Source organism: Dama dama, chromosome 5 (genome assembly GCF_033118175.1).
Source record: "Dama dama isolate Ldn47 chromosome 5, ASM3311817v1, whole genome shotgun sequence".
NCBI lineage: Eukaryota > Metazoa > Chordata > Mammalia > Artiodactyla > Cervidae > Dama > Dama dama.
Genome location: NC_083685.1, coordinates 123,076,132 through 123,095,445, shown reverse-complemented (window position 1 = coordinate 123,095,445; position 19,314 = coordinate 123,076,132). Strand labels below are relative to the sequence as shown.

Genomic DNA, 19,314 nt, shown 5'->3' with positions numbered 1-19,314 from the left:
AGAACTGGATTAAACTCTGCCCCCTGCCTGTCACCCTGGGAACTTCCTTTCTGTCCACACACCAGCTTGGAGCCTGGAAGTCGGCCCTCACAAAGCCCTCCCTTCAAGGCCTCCAGGCTGGGCTGGGTCCGGGAAGAATTGGGAGGGGCCCGTGGTGTTGGAGAAGACTCTTGAGAGTCCTCTGGACTGCAAGGAGATCCAACGAGTCCATCCTAAAGGAAATCAGTCCTGAATATTCATTGGAAGGACTGCTGTTGAAGCTGAAACTCCAGTACTTGGGCCAAGTGATGCGAAGAACTGACTCATTTGAAAAGACCCTGATGCTGGGAAAGATTGAAGGCAGGAGGAGAAGTGGACGACAGAGGATGAGATGGTTGGATGGCATCACTGACTCAATGGACAGGAGTTTGAGTAAACTCCGGGAGTTGGTGATGGGCAGGGAAGACTGGCGTGCTGCGGTCCATGGGGTCGCAAAGAGTCGGACACGACTGAGCGACTGAACTGAACTGTGGCCTCACCCCATCGCAGGTTTAGCTCCAAAGAGGAGGAAAGAGTGACAGGCCAGGCGGGGAGGGGTCCAGGCTGTGGCCCCGGGGCTGGGGTAGAACAGGGAGAAGAAAGGGGGTGCATAGGAGCCTGGGTCGTGGACAGGTGGGACCCAGACGGGCGTCTAGCGGAGCTTCCTGGAGGAGGAGGCGGGGATGCAAGGGCAAAGAGTGGCTGGAGCAGAGGGGCGAGCCCTCCTTGCGACCCTCTCTTCCCGGGGACTCTCTGAACCCTTTCCAGCAGCGCTGCGGGCCAGCATCGCAGAGGGACGAGACCCCCAGCAGAGACGTGGGCTGGACAATGAGCCCGCGACCGCTGGACTGACTTCGGTGACTGGCAGCGTAGGCCAGGCCAGGCCAGGCCGTCGGGGCCCCGCAGCCGCCTGGGCACCGCCGCTCGCCTTGGGCGGAACTTTGCCCTCGGTCCCTGGGGCGGCGCTGGCCACGCCCCCGGGGGAGGAGTCGAGTCGGGGGCGGGGAGGCCGCCTGGCTCCTCGGCGGTCCGCGGCGGCGGCGGCGGCGGCGGCGGCGGCGACGGCGACGGCGACATGGAGAGCGGGGCGTACGGCGCGGCCAAGGCGGGCGGCTCCTTCGACCTGCGACGCTTCCTGACGCAGCCGCAGGTGGTGGTGCGCGCCGTCTGCTTGGTGAGCCTGGGTGCGGGGCCGCGGGGACCCTACTTCGTCGCCAGGCCGGGGGCGGCGAGGGCGGAGGGGGCCTCCGCGCGCCGGAGAGCGCGACAGGTGGTAGGGGCCGAGGCCCGGGGGTGAAAGAGGCGCGCGCGGGGCGGGCGAGCGGGGCCCGGGACCCTACAGCGGCGCACCACCGCCCGCACCCCGGGGCCCCGCCGCCCACCCCCACTCCGATCCCCGCCGCCCCCCACCCCGGGCCCTGCCACCCCCACCTCCCGGCCCGGGCACCGGGTGGCCCGGGAGGCGCCGCCGGGAGCAGGCCCGTCGCCCTGCTGGCAGTGGGAGGAGCTTGAGGCGGCTCCAGGACAGGTGGCCAGCGTGCCACGACTCCCAGCCTGGGGGAATTCATCAGGAGGGGGGCTTTCCGAAGCCACGTGGGGTGCACGGGGTTGCGGGGGAGGGCCTGGCCACCCTGAAACAGAGCCTGTCTTCCACTCAAGAGCAGCCCGTGGGTCTGCTTCCCCACCCAAGGTCAAGTGACTCTAGTCTGTGCCCCTCCCCCTGAGCTGGGTGAGCCACTCCAGCACCAGGTTACTGGGGCAGGGGGTTGTTGGGAGGTCCCCTCCTCTTGGACAACCAGAGCTCAAAGCTGGACAAGGTGTTAGCCAGCCCGCAGGCAGAGGGCTGGGCCTACAGTAGCCACTCTGCACCTGCCTGGGGCTGAAGCCCTGTGAGTTGCCCTGGTGACACCCTCATCCGCACTCTGCCTGACCTGTGGGGTCCGACCCCAGGAGCAGATGCCCATGTTTCGAGATGGCAGTGCCAGGAGTCAGGCTGGCACACTGCTCCCAGCATCCAGAGTTCCGGCTTCATCTCCAGCTGGGGGTGGGGCTTGTGACTGCCAGCTCTGGAGCCTATTGAGAGGGCCTTGTGCAGGCAGGCAGGGCAGGCGGGGGAGAGGCCTGGGCTAGTCCCAGAGGGAGCCAGGTGTCCGGACTCATATAAGGCAGGGTGGGGCGGTAGCCTTTCAGTTTGGGGTGGAGACAGATGATGTGAGGCTGCTCCCAAGGGCCCGGAGCCCCTCCCAGAGTTGTGGCTGGTGCACCCTCTTGACCCCCTACCCCAGTGCCTCCAGGGTCGAGTACAGAGCTGTGTCCACCGGCCTGCTGGGCAGACCCGCCTGATGTGCCCTGTGTGGGTGGGACCCGCTGTAGGCAGAAGCCAACAGGGATTCCCTGGGAGGCCATGGGATAGGATGCCAAAGAGCCCAGAATTCTTTGTAGGAGGAAAACTGGCCAAACGGGGGAGCCCAGCCTGGAGCAGGGAAGAGTCAGAGGGGGCTGTGGGAGTTGGCAGTCTGGGGACCCGATTTCAGTTCAGAGGCCTGGTTTTCCTGAAGTGGGAGGAGTTCTCCATCACTGGGTGTTCAGGCCGAGGCTGGGCGCTGGAGAGGTGACTCAGGCAGGTGGTGATCGGGGGTGAGACTCCAAGGTTGGGTTTCTCTGACTTTGTGAGCCATCCTGCTTAAAACTCACTAAAAGTGGGAGTGGTCAGGCAGAGCCATCCCCCAGGCAGACAGCGGGGTGGGCAGTCCCCACCCAGGAGATCCCCCTGCACTCCCCACTGTCCTCAGTCCAGGAATCCCCAGTCATGCCCCTCATGACGGATGTCTGGAGAAGGGAGTGGGGAGGGGACTTGCTCCTCAAGTTCAGGAAGGACTGGGTCGCTGACCTCCAGCAGGGGAACAGCAGGAGCGGCGGAGGCCAGTGTCCCCTCCCGTCAGGGTCCCACTCCATGTGCTGCCTGGGGGTGTGGCCCACGAGGGTGGCGGTCACTCAGCTCTTCCCCCGCCTCCTGCTCAGGTCTTCGCCTTGATTGTCTTCTCGTGTATCTTCGGCGAGGGCTACAGCAACACCCACAGTTCCCACCAGCAGTACTGCGTGTTCAACCGCAACGAGGACGCCTGCCGCTACGGCGCCGCCATCGGGGTGTTGGCCTTCCTGGCCTCGGCCTTCTTCTTCGTGGTTGACGCCTATTTCCCCCAGATCAGCAATGCCACTGACCGCAAGTACCTGGTCATTGGTGACCTGCTCTTCTCAGGTATCGGCCAGCTGGCTGCACCTCCATTTGATCTTGGGGTGAACAGGAGCAGCAGTGTTCCCAGAAGCTCTAGGGGTCTGTGGCTGAAGGCTGGGGAGGGGTGGGAGCAGCCCCGGGTCCCCCCACGCCCGCAGTCAGGCTGGCACTCACCGTCTGCTGAAACCCCCTGGAGCTGAGTGGGGCTTGAAGCAGAGCCCTAGAGAGGGCATCCTGTCCCCACTCCAGCTTCTGCATCAGCACCTCTGCACCCCGGGAGGCTTCTCGCTCCCGGGGGCCCCTGTCCTCCCGCCGCTCCATGGAGCTGACCCTCCCCTCCCGGCCTTCGCCCCAGCTCTCTGGACCTTCCTGTGGTTCGTTGGGTTCTGCTTCCTCACCAACCAGTGGGCGGCCACCAAGGTGGACGACGTGCGTATAGGAGCCGACTCAGCCCGGGCGGCCATCACCTTCAGCTTCTTCTCCATCTTCTCCTGGGTAAGTGGACCCTGGGCGGGCCAGGGTCCTGGTGTCTCTGGCGAAGGGTGGTGCAGGGCTGAGGAACCCAAACCTTGGGGCTCCCTGCAGGGTGTGCTGGCCTCCCTGGCCTACCAGCGCTACAAGGCTGGCGTGGATGACTTCATCCAGAACTACGTGGACCCCACTCCAGACCCGAACACGGCCTACGCCTCCTACCCAGGTGTGCCCGCGGACACCTACCAGCAGCCGCCCTTCACCCAGAACGCTGAGAGCACCGAGGGCTACCAGCCGCCCCCTGTGTACTGAGCTGCCGCGGGGATGGTGTGCGGAGGGAGGAGGGCGCCTGGGGGCCTCCCCTCCTCCCCGGCTCCTCCCCCAAGGCTCGGCTCCTAGAGCCGCTGGCCCCTCTCAACGCACCTGGCTCCTGTCTGAACTGACACAGGGCCTGGAGAGAGCGCCCTGAAGTGCCTGTGCCCCAAGGGCTTCACCCACCACTCCTCGAGGGCATTTTTTTAGGAAAGCGTTTTTTAGCTAGACACGTTTTGTTGCTTTTAATGACCGGCATCCCCACCTGGAATAGCTCCAGGCACCCGATGTGCTGTTTTGACAAGTGCCTTAGCTTCTCCCCAGCCCAGGAGCCGGGCCCACATCCAGGCGCCGGTGGCCGCAGCCATCTGGGGTTCTCTGCCAAAGACGAGGCTGCGGGGCCTTCTCCTCGCTCCTGCCGCGGGCGCTGGGCCAGGGCTTCTTCCCTCCTCACTCAGGTTTGTTCCGCCCCAGCCCCCTGCCCGCTCTGCGGGCGGCCGGCCGGCCGTGCTCACTGCTGAAGTGTCTGCTCGCTTGGACCTGTGGTCACTCTGTGCCAGTGCCTCTGGGTCATCTTCCTGGCAGCCGAGGGGGACTCAGGCAGCTGTCTCAGGTCCCGCCCTGTGGCCGCAGGGAGGGGCTTTGCCTGACAACACCCAGCTTTATGTAAATATCCCAGCTCTGTCAGGAGGTGTGGGATGCACCCACAGCCCCCAGGCTGCTCTGAATGTATATTACAAAGCCTTGGGGGAAGGACGCACAGCACCCTTGGATTCTGTTAGACTAATTCTGGAGATGGAATAAATGGTTTTCTCATTCATAATCTCCATGTCATTGGCGGGGCCTCTCCCGGGGGCTGGGAGGAAGAGAAATTCCACCGAGGTCCAAGCTGTGGCTGAGGCCCTATGGAACCTAAGTTGTGGCAGCCTGCCCCTCCACTGTGCCCAGCAACTCCCCCCACCCCCACCCGGCCTGGGGTCTCATGCCTCACACCGCCCTCCATCAGCATCTTAAAATAGCAACTGTGCTCAGCTTGTAAACAACACAGCTCTTCTGGGCCGCCTTGCCAGGGTCCTGGCATGCCCCAGGAGGGGCAGGGGTCCTCTGCTTCCTGTAGGCAGCGCTCAGAACCCCTGCAGCCCGTCTCAGACCCTTGGGGAGCCAGCCTAACTGCCCAGCCCACGCCAGGGAGCAAGCTCCACTCAGGCAGGAGGCCAGGGCCCCCGAGGCAATTCTGGACTTCCCCTTTCGAGCAGTGAGAGGGAGCTGTCAAAAGTGGGCCCCAGTAGTTTCAAAATCCTGAGTAAAAACTCACAGGGTTTGGGAATTAAGGTCTGACCATGGTACTGCACCTCTGTAACCTGACACCAGCCACAAGCCAATGGGAGGGAGAAGCTGAGGTAAGGGTGGGGGAACTCAGACCCCATCTGCACGGGCCGGACCCACAGCCCAGGCCTGCCCCACCCTGGAGCACCCTCACCTTCCCATAAGCTGCCCACAGCCAACGGGCTGTGGCAGAGCCCAAGGCACAGCAGAGCTGGTCTTCCTGGCTCCTGAACGGTCAAGTGTCTGTTTCACAAACTAAAACCTGACCTCACAGCCTCAGCTGGCAGCACAGACCAAGGCTTCATCTTTCCAACCAAGCCACAGGCTCCTGCATCCATCTTGACCTGAAACCCGCCCAGACAGAAGAGCAGGCAAACATTCTTCTTAGAACACTTGATGATCATCTCTCAGTTAAAAAGATTTGCGGTTAAGGGGTCAGGAGTACTAGAAAAAGATTGAAAGGAAATCCCCATACCTGAATCATGTCAGAGGTGTCTATAGTGAGACCTGGGGAATCCCAGACAGTTAAAAGAGAAATATGCTTTTACCAACCAATAAATTTTAATATTAGTTATCAGTTCCATACACACACACACAGCCCCCACCTCCTTAGAAGACAAGCCCATGGGAGCTGAGCCCCAGAGTAGGGTAAGTGTCACCCATGTGGAAGAAGCTGTAATTCCGGAGAAAATGATCGCCAGATCAGGAAGGGCTTTCAGCCCAAAAGGAAATAAGAACAAGTCCAGCCGTCCCCAGGGTCAGCCGGGAGCCGGTCCCAGGCTGAGGGACCAAGTCTTTGCGTGGGAGGAGGCCCATGCTGAGCCAGAGGTGCTGGGGTATGGACTGCCCTGTGAGAACAGAAACTCAACAGCAAATGCCACAAAGGGGGAAGAAGCCGGCGACGCCGATGTCACAGCAGCTTGCGGCTTGGCCTCACCGCAAGAGGGACGGCTGCAGCGGCCAGACCCCGCCTCGCAGGGCGGCCAGCTCCGGCCTGGGGAGACTGCAATGGCCCCGCAGCCGGGATGGGAACTGAGAAAAGCCAGTGGGCAGGCAAGGAGGGAAGTGTGCAGTGCAGACCACCAGCCGCTGCCTTGGCCTGGGAAAGGGCGCAGCAGCTGGCCGATCACTGGTGAAACCTCCACCCCCTCAACACCACCCCACCCCCAACTTCCTCCTCCAAGAAGGCCGGGTAGCGCGCGGGCGTCCGCCAGGGGGCGACCGCGGGCGGGGGGAGCAGGTGGCCGGTGAGTGCCCGCCCCGGGGAGGGGCCAGTGCCCTCAGTTGGCCTGACTGCACTGCAGGATGTGAGGGGCAAACAGCTTCCGGGCTCCTGGGGCCTCCGCGGGCTTTACCAGTGTCATCGGGCAGTTCTCCTTATTCTCTTCGCTGTCTAGCACGGCGGGCTGACCCGAGGCCTTCTTGAAATAGCACAGGCGGCACACGGAGTGGTACTTGTCTGCTCCTCCGATGACCTCGACCTGACCGTGAGACAGGAAGAACCTGCACTGAGCGGGGGGCGCGGCGCCCCAGCCCTCGCCCCTGGGAGAAGGCAGAGGGCGGCTACGTCCTTCTCCACACCCAGCCTCTTGGTGTAGGCGCCCCTCCCTGCCCCCCACCCGCCCATCCTTTGGAGAAGGTGGGGGGCAGCTACCTCCTTCTCCACGCCCAGCCTCTTGGTGTAGGCGGCCTCTCGGAAGCACTCCATGCACACCGCCGTCAGCTTGACCACGCTCTCCGCCAGGGGCACCAGGTTCAAGATGGTCCCAAAAGCCTGTACCGGCCACAGAAAGACGGGTGCACACTCATTTCACCGGGTGGGCTTTTTCTAGAGCCCCTGACTCACAGCCCTGAAGCCAGGAAACTAAGCCTGGACCTTGGCTTCCCCCAGAGCACCAGCCCAAGGCAGGTGGAGTCAGGGTCACCCCGGGGAGCTGGGTCTGGCTGGCCTGAGTGCCTGGGCTCCGGCATGGTGTGGGCATCCAGGGCGGGCTGGGCTGTCCAGTTCTGTGCGCTGCCCAGGCCCCTCCGTCCCCGGTCCCATCCCAAGACTTGGACCAGACACTTCACCTTCCTCTGGAAGGTCCCATCCAGCGCAGCCACGATGACTGTCTTCCCCGAGTTGGCCATGTTTTCGCAGAACTCCACGATGTCAGGGAACTGGGGGAAAGGGTGAGAAGAGAAGGGAGTGAGCTTCCGCCCTGGGCAGTGGCTTCCGGGAGCTGCGGACACGCCACCAGGCCCAAAAGCTTCAGCTACGCGGGTCGGCGTGCAGCTGAGACAGGGCAGCCCCAGCCCTCCCACCCGGCACACGGCCCGCACACCCACAGTTGCCCGACTTGCTCCCCCATCGCACCAACTTTCCACAGCACAGCCAGGCCGTGCTCCAGGCTAGGTGCCCAGACCTGCCACCAGGGTGATGCAACCCAGGTGGAGAGGCCGTCTGCCACCACAGTGGACCAAAGCTCAGATCCGACACTGCCTCGGGCTTGAACCCGGTTCTCGGTTGGACCCATTCATTAGCTGTGACCCTGGCAATGATTTCACGTTCCGGAGCCCAGGAAAAGGCAAGGAAGGCCCTTGGTGATGTTTAAGGATTAAGGACACTCAAATAGCTCATTACATATGCTATTTGGCTGAGAGGCAGGCTCTGTGTGTTTGCTTTTGTTTTTTTCTTCTTTTAAACATAATGTGCCGTGAGATGCCTGGAGAAGGGGTAGGAGTTCCACTGGCCACTTACAGAGCAGGATGGCTCAACACACCACCTGCAGAAAGTCACTTACTTGGTAAATCAAATTTCATTTCAAGTGGCCCAAGGGGCCACTACTTAAACGAATCCTTTGGTGACCTTTCACTGGTCAATCATCTATCTGGTCTGTGGGTTGGGTGAAGTGGGGAGTTCGAGTGTTTGGGCAAAGGGTCTCTCTCCAAGCCACTCGTGGAGGTGTATAGTTACAAGACCTGAGGGTTCACCCAGATGAGAACCAGGACAGGGCTTAGAGAACCCGGAACAGTTCCAGCAGGATTCGCGAAAGCCAGATCTGACCGCCCTCTGCAGGGTTTGCTGAGCCTGTGCTATGGAAACAGCACCTCCCACCCTGAGGCTCCAGCCTGGCTCCAGGTGAGGCCCCTCCTCTTCTCTAAAGGACTCGCTCCTCACAGATCACAGAAATGTAGCCCCCAGCCTGCACGGACCCGTCCACCAGTGCCCCCCACCCCCACCCACGTTGTCACAAACAAAACTGTTTCTAGACATTGCCAGAAATCCACGGGGACAGCGGGGGACAGAACCACCCTGGGAGGAGCACCCTCTTCATCTTACCCTCCCTGTCCAGACATGGTCCCTCCACACCAGGGTTTGGGGACTGCGAGGGGTCCTCCACCCTGCCTCCTGCAGTGATGCCAGTGATGAGAGAGCTCAGTTCTTCCACCTGAACTTTGTGCCCTGTTCACATGCCACCCCACTCTCTGCCCAAACAGTGAACCCAGGGCCCCCTGCAGGGGTTCCTGGATGATCCAAGGTACAGTCAGAGCTGCCCAGGTCGTCTGCAACATCCCAGAAGGCCCACTGGTAACCAACCATGTTACTGACGTTTGTTTCTGTCACCATTCATTTTTTTAGGTTATGTTATGGGTTGACTCGTGAACCCTTCCACCCCTGCCCCCCCCCGCCAAATCCTTATGCTGAAACCCTGACCTCCAATACCTCAGAATGCGACCTTATTTGGAGAGAGAGTCTTTGCAGAGGTCATCCAGTTAAAGCAGGTATGTAGGGTGGGCCTCACTCCAGTATGAATGGTGTCCTTGCAAAAAGGGGAAACTTGGACCCAAGGACAGACAGAGGAGAAGATGAATGTGAAGCTGCAGGGAGCAGATGGCCACCCACACGCCGAGGGGACCAGCCTGAGACAGACTCTCCAACTCTCGCTTGCGGCCTCAGGGGGAACCCGCCCTGCCCACACCTTGATCTTGGGCTCCCAGCCTCCAGAGTTGTAGGAAATGAATGTCTGTGGTTTAAACCGCCTGGTCTGCAGTGCATGTTACAGCAGCCAGAGACCCCAGTACAGGTTACATTTAAAGCGGGACTTCAGAGAACCTAGCAAACGAATTTTCTTGGGAGATAAAAATGATCACCACGGGGGATCCAGCGAGAAAAGCAACAGGAGGGGTTTCTCGACAGTGACAAGCCTGCCCATGTGATTCATCTGCTGGTCCAGCACCAGGGCTGACCTGCCGAGAACCGCTTCCTGAACAAGGTCTGATGGGTGGGGGAGAGGACCGAAAGCTGTGGAAGCGGAGATCAGGCAGCCAGGAAAGAGATTCGCCCTTGTCGTCATGTTGCTGAGAGGTGGCGGCCTCGTGATGCTCGAGGGAAGCACCCCGGCCCTGCCCAGGCGGAGACCTCACTTCCTGGCAGCCCGGCTGGCGTTGAAGGTTGCAGAGGCCACAGGAGGGGACGGGGCGAAGGATGTGACAGTGAAGGATTCAGCCGCTCCACCTTGAATGGTAAAGACTCAATGAGATGCCCAGACCAAATCCAGAGGCAAATAAACCAGGAAGAAGTATTTACAGCATGTAACAAAGTGGTACTGGTTATATCACACGTCCTAGAGGAAAGACAACCCAAGAGGAGGCTCTTTACAAAAGGAAAAATACAGGGAAAACAGTGTCAGCCACCCAGGAAGAAAAGAGAAAGGCAGGCAGAACAGAATATGTGTGTGCAGCCACCGCCCCCTGCCCTCCTCGGGGGATGTCTGCAGAGACCCAGCGTTCCCCGCCCCCCTCTTGCAATCCATCCATGCCCCTCTAGCAGAGGACCATCCTGGGCAGCTTCCAGGCTCTCCCAGGGTTAAGGCTGAAGTCCTTCCTGCTGACCAGGCCAAAGCCCCTGATCTGGAGCACACTCTTGCCTGGGAACTTCACCCCACTTTCCTTCCAGCCCCTTTCTGACCGTTCTCATAAAGCATAATCCCCACTGGGGCTCCACCTACTCACACAGCTTTTCTCTCCCCTAGTTGCCAAAACTTTTACATATCTCTTTCCCCCAGCTAGAATGAAAGTGCAAGGGCGAGACCCTGGCTGTACCCCCAACACCTAGAACACGGCCGCCGGATGGCTCAAGCTCAGGAAACACTGGATGAATAAGCTCAACCTCTTGACCAGTGATTCCAATACACCAGATAAACCCCAATACACCAGACGACAGCCCGACGTCCACCCACACGTCCATCACAGCCTTTAAGTGCTGCACCCAAGCGGGCAGGTCATGCAAGACATGGTACCTTCATAAGGACAGGTGTCTGTTGATGTGGAAAGATGGTCACAACACGTGATATGAGCCCGATCTATAAGTAGATATATATGTACGGAGACTAGAAGGATGCAGACCAAGATGTTCTGTGATTTTTGTTTTGTTTTTCCGAGCAGCGAAAGAGAAGGGCAGGGCAGTGGGAGGAGCTGCCTGCATTCACAGTGGGCCTCGGGGTTGCTGTGCTGAACAGAATTAATTTCATACAACTAATTTCACAGAATTAATTTCATGAGCTTCTGGCCCAGTCACACAAGACAAAACCAGACTCCTTCTCGGGAATTCCCTGGGGGTCCAGTGGTTAGGATTCAGAGCTCTCGCTGCCGTGGGCCCCGGTTCAATCCCTAGTCCAGGAACTAAGATCCCACACGTGTTGCATGGTGAAAACAAACCAGACCCCTCCCTAAGCATGTCTGAGCACAGACAGAATGTAAGCATCACCTAGGCTACGGGATACCAAATGTCCCCCCTCCTGGATAAAGGAGTGACCCCTGCTGCTTCGGCCTCCTGGTCCACCCTCCCTACAGGTGACGTTTAAGATGCTGGTCAGAATCATTGCCCTTCCCAGGATACCAAATCAAAAGCCAAACCGACCTCCAAAACCCTCCCCAGAATGACTCGATGCAGCCCCCACTTCCTAATAACCAAGCCCTCACCCACACCCCCCAGTTCTCATGTCGGTGTCTCCCTGCAACTACAGTCCCCAGTTGTTCAGTTCTGGGGCTGTTCCTTGTGGTCCCTGGGCAGAAGACGTTGGTAGTCAATTATGGACTTTCTTATTAAGTACAGTCCTTCCTGACTTTTCCTAGATGACCCCCCTTCCTACTTGTGGTAAAGCAGAGATAAGAACGGCACTCAGGGTGATACCGCGAGGCTGGCATGCCCAGGAGCCAGCTGCCCGCCTATCACCGTACCCTCAGCTGATAGCCTGGGGACTTCAGACACACCCCTCCCTGACACCCCGTCTGCATGGAAGGATGAAGGAAGGGAGGGGCAGTCCTTTTGTTGGGTCCCTTGTTGAGAGGCAGCCCCTGGGACCCCAGACTTCTTTCTAAGCAAGACCCACAGGGGTGAGGACAGAACAGAAGACTGGCGATGTTTCTATAGGGGGTTTAATAAATACTTATGATGGAAACTCAACTGTGACTTGCTGGCCAGGGAGGAAGCAGCCATAGAAACACGGAATAGAACTAGGGGTCAGGTGGCTCACCAGCTCCCGAACCAGGGCACTTGGCTCTGAACCAAGGAGGTGTCAGAAGAGGAAGGTCCCTGCCAGGGTGTCCAGCTCAGCCCTGAAAACACACTTTACCTACAGCCAGGGAGCAGAGTGGTTAGCAGGCACACACTGGGCCTGAAGAACATGAGAGCCTCCCCAAAGCTCACATTCCTTGTTCTGAGAGCCACCTCCCCAAAACTGACCCAGGCTCCCCAGAGCCTTCCGGAGATCAGAGTCTAGAAGAGAAAGGGAAGAGCTGCAGCCCTGTTCTCACCCTGAACCCCCTCTTACCCCAAGTCCCTCCACCATGAAGCCACAAAAGAAAACATAAGTGTACGCGTGTGTGTGCATGAAGAGGCCAGCTAAGACACAGCTGTGTTCAGAAGCAAGCTGACCATCTCCAGAGGCAGAAATGCAGTGGACACAACAAGGTGGGTGAACAGACGGGACACACCGAAAGATACACCCCGTGTGGGGATAGAGGACCCCCAGTCTCAGGTGGGAGGGAAGCCGGGGGCTGTGATCACCAGAACAGAGCCTGAGACATCCCTGTAGGACATTACAGCCGAGCCACTGGCTCCACCCTGCCCTGGGACCTGGAAGGCAGGGCAGGCAGATTGCCGACCACTCACCTAACACAGAAAAGTATTTCCTTAATTCTCTATTTCCTCTTCCTCCAGGGCATAGCACTGGACCAAATGTACAGATAAGGGAACCATATGCCAAAACTCCAGTGGTGGGAAGGCAGCCGAGGCAAGGCATGCACACAGACCCTGGCACACGGAAACCACCCAGGGACCCACTGGGTTCTAGGGACCCCCGGGCTCTCCCCTCTCTCCCGTCAGCATGCGGCCACCCGGACTGATCTTGGAAGTCACGTGTGAAGACAGGAGCCTCGTTGGCAGGCCATCCCACCACTGATGACTTGGAATAAATTTCTTTCATGGTAAGCTACTGAAAATTTGGGTTTATTTGTCATAGGAGCTCACATTACCCTAACGTAATGGCTGGAGGTGGGGGGATGAAGTAAACTACTGATGACTTGGAATAAATTTCTTTCATGGTAAGCTACTGAAAATTTGGGTTTATTTGTCATAGGAGCTCACATTACCCTAACGTAATGGCTGGAGGTGGGGGGATGAAGTAAACTCCCTCGGGAGTTTTAGTTGTATCCATTTAAGACGCACTTGCAAAAGCAAAACATTGCAAAACACTGGAAAGAAACTAAGATCACAAGAGACAACCCAGAAGCTCAGCCTGAGAACACGCTCCTAACGACCTGGATGCAGAGTGAGCTGGAAACGACTGTAAAAGGAGGTTTCCAGAAAGACAACGGAAGGAACAGAATCGATTCTTAAACAAGAGTATCTAAATGTCCATCAACAGATGAGTAGATAAAGAAGATGTGGTACATATGAACAATGGAATATTACTCAGCCATTAAAAAGAACAAAACAATGCCACTTGCAGCAGCATGAATGGACCTGGAGTGAAGTCAGAGGAAGACATCATATAATATCACTTATATGTGAAGTCTAAAAAAAAAAAACAAGGTACAAATGAACTTATTTACAAAAAAGAAACAGAGTCACAGGTGTAGAAAACAAAGTTATGTTTACCAGGGGGCATGAGGTGGGCGAGGATAAACTGGGAGGTTGGGATTGACATATACATACTACCATATATAAAACAGAGAGCTAGTAAGGACCTCCTGCACACCACAGGGAACTCTACTCAATGTTCTGTAATGGCCTGTGTGGGAAAAGAATCAATAAAAAAGAGTGGCTGGATGTATACCTGTAACTGAGTCACTTTGCTGTACGCTTGAAACTAATACACTGTCAATCAACTCTGCTCCAATAAAGCGAAAACAAACAAAAAACCCAAGAGCAGATTGTTACATAAGCCACACCCAGTACAAAACAGGATCAATAAAAATAAGACCTCCCTGGACCACACTGTTCTGAGAGGGAATAGACAGGTTCCCTGCCCAGGAGAGTGATCAGAGAAGCCTTCTCCTGAGCTCCAAGGCGTGCGGCTGCTGCTTTTCCAAAGCAGCAAGGGGAAATACTGGCCAAGTGCCACACCGCTAAAACTAGAAAACAAAATAAAGCCATTTTCACATCAAGACCGGGAGAGCTTCCCACCAACACAGCCTGGCTGTAAGAACTACTAAAGGATGTGTTTCAGTAGGAGGAAAAATAAACCCATAAAGAATAAGCAAGAGGGACTTCCCCAGTGGTCAAGTGGCTAAGACTGTGCTCCCAATGCAGGGGGCCCGGGTTCAGTCCCTGGTCAGGAAACTAGATCCCATATGCCGCAACTAAGACATGCCACTGCCAAATGAATAATTAAAAAAAAAAAAACAAGCAAGAAGCATCAATGAGCCAAACCAAACCAAACCCTTCCTTCTGGTATTGAGAAATCAAATTTTTTTGTTCTTTTAAGGTACAATAAATCCCATGTAACAGTAACACAGAGGGACTCCCCTGGTGGTCCAGTGGCTAAGAGTCTGTGCTCCCAATGAAGGGGGCCCAGGTTTGATCCCTGGTCAGGAAGCTAGATCCCCCATGCTACAATGAAGACTGAATGAGACCCAAGCAGTCAAATAAATAAATATTAAAAAAAAAAATAACTCAGTAACACAGAAAGCAGGAAGGAGAATTCAAAGGGTTTTCAGATACTACTTAAAGCAAATTAACTTAGCAATATTTACCTTTAAAGATCAGAAATAGAATAACCTCCAAACCAGCAGAGGAAAAAGGGGGACTTAAGGGGTTCATAGGAAGAGCAATGTCAGGACACGTCAACTTACAAACTGCCCTTCGTCGATGCCTATGACGGCCATGCCCTGGGCATCCTGGATCACGTCCCGGAGCAGACAGGCTGGCAGGGCCTCCATGGTGTTCCTGGGGACAGAAAGCCAGAGTGTGGGCAAGGTAGGGGAGCCTGAGGAGACCCAGAACCAAGATGAGGGGCTAGGGAAGCGCCTCACGACCACCCACTCCCTGCAAAGCAGGTTGAGCCATCTGCCTAGAGCCTCGAGAAGTTACTGCCCGTGGGAAGGCATCTGGGGAGGAGAGTAAAGGTCTCTGTTCAGAAAACCAGTTATTCAACACGAGCTATTTCACTTCACGCTTTGGACTGGAAATTAGCAATGCCCAGTGTAAAAGGTCAACCTGGATGCCAAGCTCTTCACTGCTGTGTGTTTAAGGGCAGGGGCCGGGGCACAGAGGGGTTAATTCATCAGGTACAGTGTCCAGGGCCCATGATGCTTTGGGGATGAATGAAATCTTTTAATTCTCTTTTAAAAAATCAGAATAAGGGGCTTCCCTGGTGGCTCAGTGGTAAAGAATCTGCCTGCCAGTGGAGGAGGCACAGGTTCGAGCTCCGATCCTGGAAGCCCCCGCGTGCTGCATGGCAACTAAGCCCGTGAGCCACAGCTACTGAGCCTGTGCCCTCGAGCCTGGTAGCTACAACTGAAGCTGTGGCCCGTGTGTCCCGGGAGAAGCCACCCCAGTGAAAAGCCTGCCCACCACAACTCGAGAGTAGCCCTCGCTCGCCTCAACTAGAGAAAAACCTGAACAGCAAGGAAGATCCAGCCCAACAAAAAATAAATAAATAAAATTATTAAAAAAAAAATCAGAATGTGACTCAGTCTGATTTTTGTCTTTCTAGCAATGTAGTCAGAGAGTATAATTTTTTTTTTTCTTTTGATAGAGGAAGGGGCGCATGAAAGTCTTACCATGGCCCCGGGCAGACCATTAGCACCAGAATCTAAGACTTGCAGCCCCATGCGCCAGCAGAGATAAGCTGGGAACACCAACCAGCAGGGCGGTGACCTAGAATTCCCTACTTTGGACTCCTCTGGCTGATTACAGGATTTCTTACAGACCATAGAGCTATTAACAGGCAGAGTCAAATCCACATTCATGCTTCTGCCTCGTGTTTCCTAAGGGCGGATTCCCACCCAGCAGAGTATGAAAGCGAAAGGCAGCTGTGGGAATGTTCCAGTGCATTAAATGACAGTGAATCCCGCCCTGCCCCCACAGCCAGGCCTTCTGGAAGAGGAAAGCTAATTCTTTGTCTTTTTTTTAAAAAAAAGTTTCTGTTTTTCTACAACGTTATTTTCTTCTGTTTCCATTTCTGCCTGCTCCTCTGAACTAGCCATGCAAGGGGCTAGGAGCTTCCTGAAGGTTCTGCAGTTTGCAGCTAGAGTGGCTCAGACCATAAAGAATCTGCCTGCAAGGCAGGAGACCTGGGTTCAATCCCTGGCAACCCACTCCAGTATTCTTGCTGGGAAAACTCCCATGGACAGAGGGGTGGCAAAGAGTTGGACATGACTGAGCAACTTTCACTTTTAAACTATGCCGTAGTGATTATTTTACCAGTTATCTTATGGTCATCCTGCTTCAAGCTCTGGGAAGAGTGTGAAACTATTTCCTGCATTTTAAATTCCCCACCCTTCCCCAAATAAAGAAAACCAGAATGCAGGCAAGGCAGTAAGCTGGTTCCATCTCTAGCAAGAGCAGCATCTCTGGAGCGTTGTCACCCTGCCAAACGTTCGGTCTCTGCTGGGGCTTGTCCAGGCCTCACAGCCCATGTCAGAGAGGGTCTGTGACCCTGGGGTGAGCTTGGATTTCACCCCATTGAACAGACTCCAGAAGCTTCACTTCTATTTGCTGCAGCGTTGCCTCTACTGCCTGATTGTCCTCCCCTGATGCTCCCCGAGTCCCATGCAGCAGAGGCCTGTGTTTTAGGGATGAGAAGGCAAATTTGGAGATGTAAATGACCTATCTGCAACAGACAGTAGGTTGGGGAAATGTCACTCAACGTTTAACTTAACTCCAAGTCCAGGGCCCTCTAAGCCTCAGCACCTGCCAGCACTGCCATATAAGTACCGCGCGCTAACCGAATGTGCCACTGGAGCTTCCCTGCCCGCCTTCAGAACCCCACTCGTTAGCCTATGAAATCACCCAGCCCGTAAAAACTAACCATGCCATATGTTGAGGCCACTCTCTCCTTCTGAGATGGGCCATACTCTGTCTGTGGCGTGTGTTTCTCTCTAAAGAAATCTACCTCTTACCTTTAAAAAAAAAAAGCTCCCACCCTGAAACCACACACAGCATGGCCTTGATGCTGGGGGCTCAGGTGGACAAATCTGGAAGACAACAGTGTCTCAGGCTCCAAAATATCAGGCCCCAATCTGCTGCATGGAATGGCAGGAATGGTACTAAATCTCACTTCCTAACCTCAGGCAGCGGACTGAAATGTCCACAGGGCGCAGGCAGATAAACATAAAAGGGGGATGCTCCAAGGCCACAAGACGAGGGGAAGTCAAGGACAAGCCAACTAAAAATTTAAATAAGATTCACTCTGCAGGCCAACAGGACCAGTGTGCACCCTCCAAGGAGGTCAAGGGCAGCATTTCTTAACCTTGGCCAGATACTACTGACATTTGGGGCTGGATCATTCTTTGCTGTGAGGCGGTCTGTGCATCGTAGAATGTTCAGTGGCATTCCTCTACCGACTAGTTGCCATCATGCCCTTATCTCCTCCTGTGGTTAAAAACTAAAAACATCTCCAGACATTACGAACAGACTCTAGAAGGCAAAATCACCTCCACTGGGTTAAGAACCACTGGGCTAGAGTCCCAAGAAAGGCCAAGTTGTAGGGTACCATGCCAAGCAACTAGGAAAGTTCGCAGATTTAAACGGTTCGTTGTCAGGCATCAGCATTATTAACCATCTGCTCTAAAGAACTCTCACAGTATGTTCTGTGAATTTACACCGGGCTTCTCACAAAAGGTGTGGGGACAAGATGGAAGAGGCAGGGACTGACCGGTCATGTGTGGAGAAGAGGCTGCTGTAACGCGTGTCTTTGGCATATTTGATCACCAGGCACTTGTACTGGGCAATCTGGAAGCGACGGACCCGTCTCATCAGCTCAGTACTGCAAGGGAAGGCCCAAGCATTAATGTGGACGAGGAAGACCCCAATAGCTCAAGTTGGGCTCCCCACCGCCTTCTGGGGGTCTACAGCCTGAGTCCCACCCATGGAGCGGAAGGCCGCAGGGCAGGGTGTGGGGAAGACCTGTCCTCACAGGTCTCACAGAAAGGGCCCCAGCACAGAGTTTCAGTCTAGGCCCAGGAGGGAGGAGCATGTCTGGGCAGGAAGTCATTCTCTAAGGGGAGGGTGTCAAGGAGGGGCCCTCAGGTGGTCCGGGGAGGGGCTGAAGGAGTGATTCTGTCAGGGGCACGGTGGGGTGGGCAGAGGCAAAGACCACATGCAGAGGAGAGGGGTCCAGATTCCATTCCAAAATCATCTCACCCCACAGTTCTTCACCTAATCTGAACGAACAGAACTTTTTGGTGCAACAAGGAAAGCATCAAGTCTGTGTCCACGAGCCCACCCTGAGCCTCAACATCGTGGGCAAGGGCTTTGAGCTGGAGGGATCTCCCCCAGGGCCATGTAGGAAGGGGTCAGGGGAGTGACTGGGAGCTCGCTGGCCCCACCTGGTCTGGGATTGGGTCTATCACTTCAAGGAAGTGAAGGTGCCGGTGGCTTGACTCTGCAGTGTGCAGAGTGACCACCTTCCTGGGCCATCTAAGGAAACAGTCACACTGGAAGGAAGCGACAGACACTGCAGGGCGCTCAGGGCCCGGCCACCGTGCACACGCCCTACAGGTGGGGCTTTGGAGGGGCTAAACGATGATCAAACGATGCCCAGCTCCCGGAAGGATGGGTGGTTGCATGGCCCCAAGCGGAGGAGGGTCTGACGGAAATGGGAGGAGCGCCTCCTCCGCGAGGAATTCCACGGAGGAGAGACATTCTGGGCGGGAAAGCGGGGGTCGGGCAGCCGGAGATGTTCGGGGGTGGGGGGGCCGGTGCTCTGAGAGGGGCCGCAGGTTCGGGGCGGGGCGGACGGCGTCCCGGGGGGCTGGAGGAGGAGCAAGGAAGCAGAGGAGGTCCTGGGCCACCCCCGTCCCGCAAGGCCATTACCTTTTTCCTGAGAACATGGGTCCGAGAATCACCTAGGAGAAAAGGAGAGGTCACTTCGGGCCCCGGGGCGCACAGATACCCGGGGACCCCCCTCCCCCCCAACCAGTCACGACTCCGACCCTGACCCCGACCCCGCCCCGGCGCCCGCACCTGGATCTGCCCCCGGGTCTTGCTGGGGGAGCCTGGCAGCACGTTGGGCAGGTTGATGCAGCTCATGGCACCTTCAGGGAGCTGGTAAACCGAGCACTCTGCGCCGCCGCCGCCTTGCAGGCTCCCGCCGGTTCCCGCGCAGGGCACGTTATCCCTGGCGCGGGCCAATCGGGAGCCAGGGCCGCAGTCCCGGAACCAATCACCGCGCGGCCGCGGGACTGGAGGGAGATTTGGCTTCAGCCCGCCCCCTCATGGGAGGGACCAGAAACGCGCGTAC

General features: G+C 56.6%; 2 protein-coding genes across 2 annotated transcripts; one reads left to right on the top strand and one right to left on the bottom strand.

Annotated features, from left to right (window-relative positions):
- The first annotated feature begins 1,055 nt into the window (after positions 1-1,055).
- SYNGR2 (synaptogyrin 2) lies at positions 1,056-4,859 on the top strand. Its single transcript, XM_061144702.1, has 4 exons — positions 1,056-1,192; positions 3,040-3,277; positions 3,609-3,748; positions 3,839-4,859. Exons 1-4 carry the CDS (start codon positions 1,094-1,096, stop codon positions 4,034-4,036), a joined length of 675 nt encoding a protein of 224 aa, XP_061000685.1. The 5' UTR covers positions 1,056-1,093; the 3' UTR covers positions 4,037-4,859.
- Positions 4,860-5,901: 1,042 nt separating this feature from the next.
- On the bottom strand, positions 5,902-19,193 carry TK1 (thymidine kinase 1). Its single transcript, XM_061144675.1, has 7 exons — positions 19,038-19,193; positions 18,888-18,919; positions 17,728-17,838; positions 14,702-14,795; positions 7,433-7,522; positions 7,017-7,136; positions 5,902-6,843 (listed from the first exon to the last, which is right to left on the bottom strand). The coding sequence occupies exons 1-7, from the start codon at positions 19,101-19,103 to the stop codon at positions 6,643-6,645; spliced, it is 714 nt and encodes a 237-aa protein (XP_061000658.1). The 5' UTR covers positions 19,104-19,193; the 3' UTR covers positions 5,902-6,642.
- Positions 19,194-19,314: the final 121 nt, after the last annotated feature.

What these genes read in the sequence shown, in the direction of transcription:
- SYNGR2 (XM_061144702.1), top strand. Translation starts at nt 1,094, where the DNA reads ATGGAGAGCGGGGCGTACGGCGCGGCCAAGGCGGGCGGCTCCTTCGAC. An exon ending in TGGTGCGCGCCGTCTGCTTG is followed by an intron (nt 1,193 to 3,039) that starts GTGAGCCTGGGT and finishes CCTCCTGCTCAG; the next exon opens with GTCTTCGCCTTGATTGTCTT. An exon ending in TGGTGACCTGCTCTTCTCAG is followed by an intron (nt 3,278 to 3,608) that starts GTATCGGCCAGC and finishes CCTTCGCCCCAG; the next exon opens with CTCTCTGGACCTTCCTGTGG.
- TK1 (XM_061144675.1), bottom strand. Translation starts at nt 19,103, where the DNA reads ATGAGCTGCATCAACCTGCCCAACGTGCTGCCAGGCTCCCCCAGCAAG. An exon ending in AGACCCGGGGGCAGATCCAG is followed by an intron (nt 18,920 to 19,037) that starts GTGCGGGCGCCG and finishes CTTTTCTCCTAG; the next exon opens with GTGATTCTCGGACCCATGTT. An exon ending in ATGGGACCTTCCAGAGGAAG is followed by an intron (nt 7,137 to 7,432) that starts GTGAAGTGTCTG and finishes TGGCCGGTACAG; the next exon opens with GCTTTTGGGACCATCTTGAA.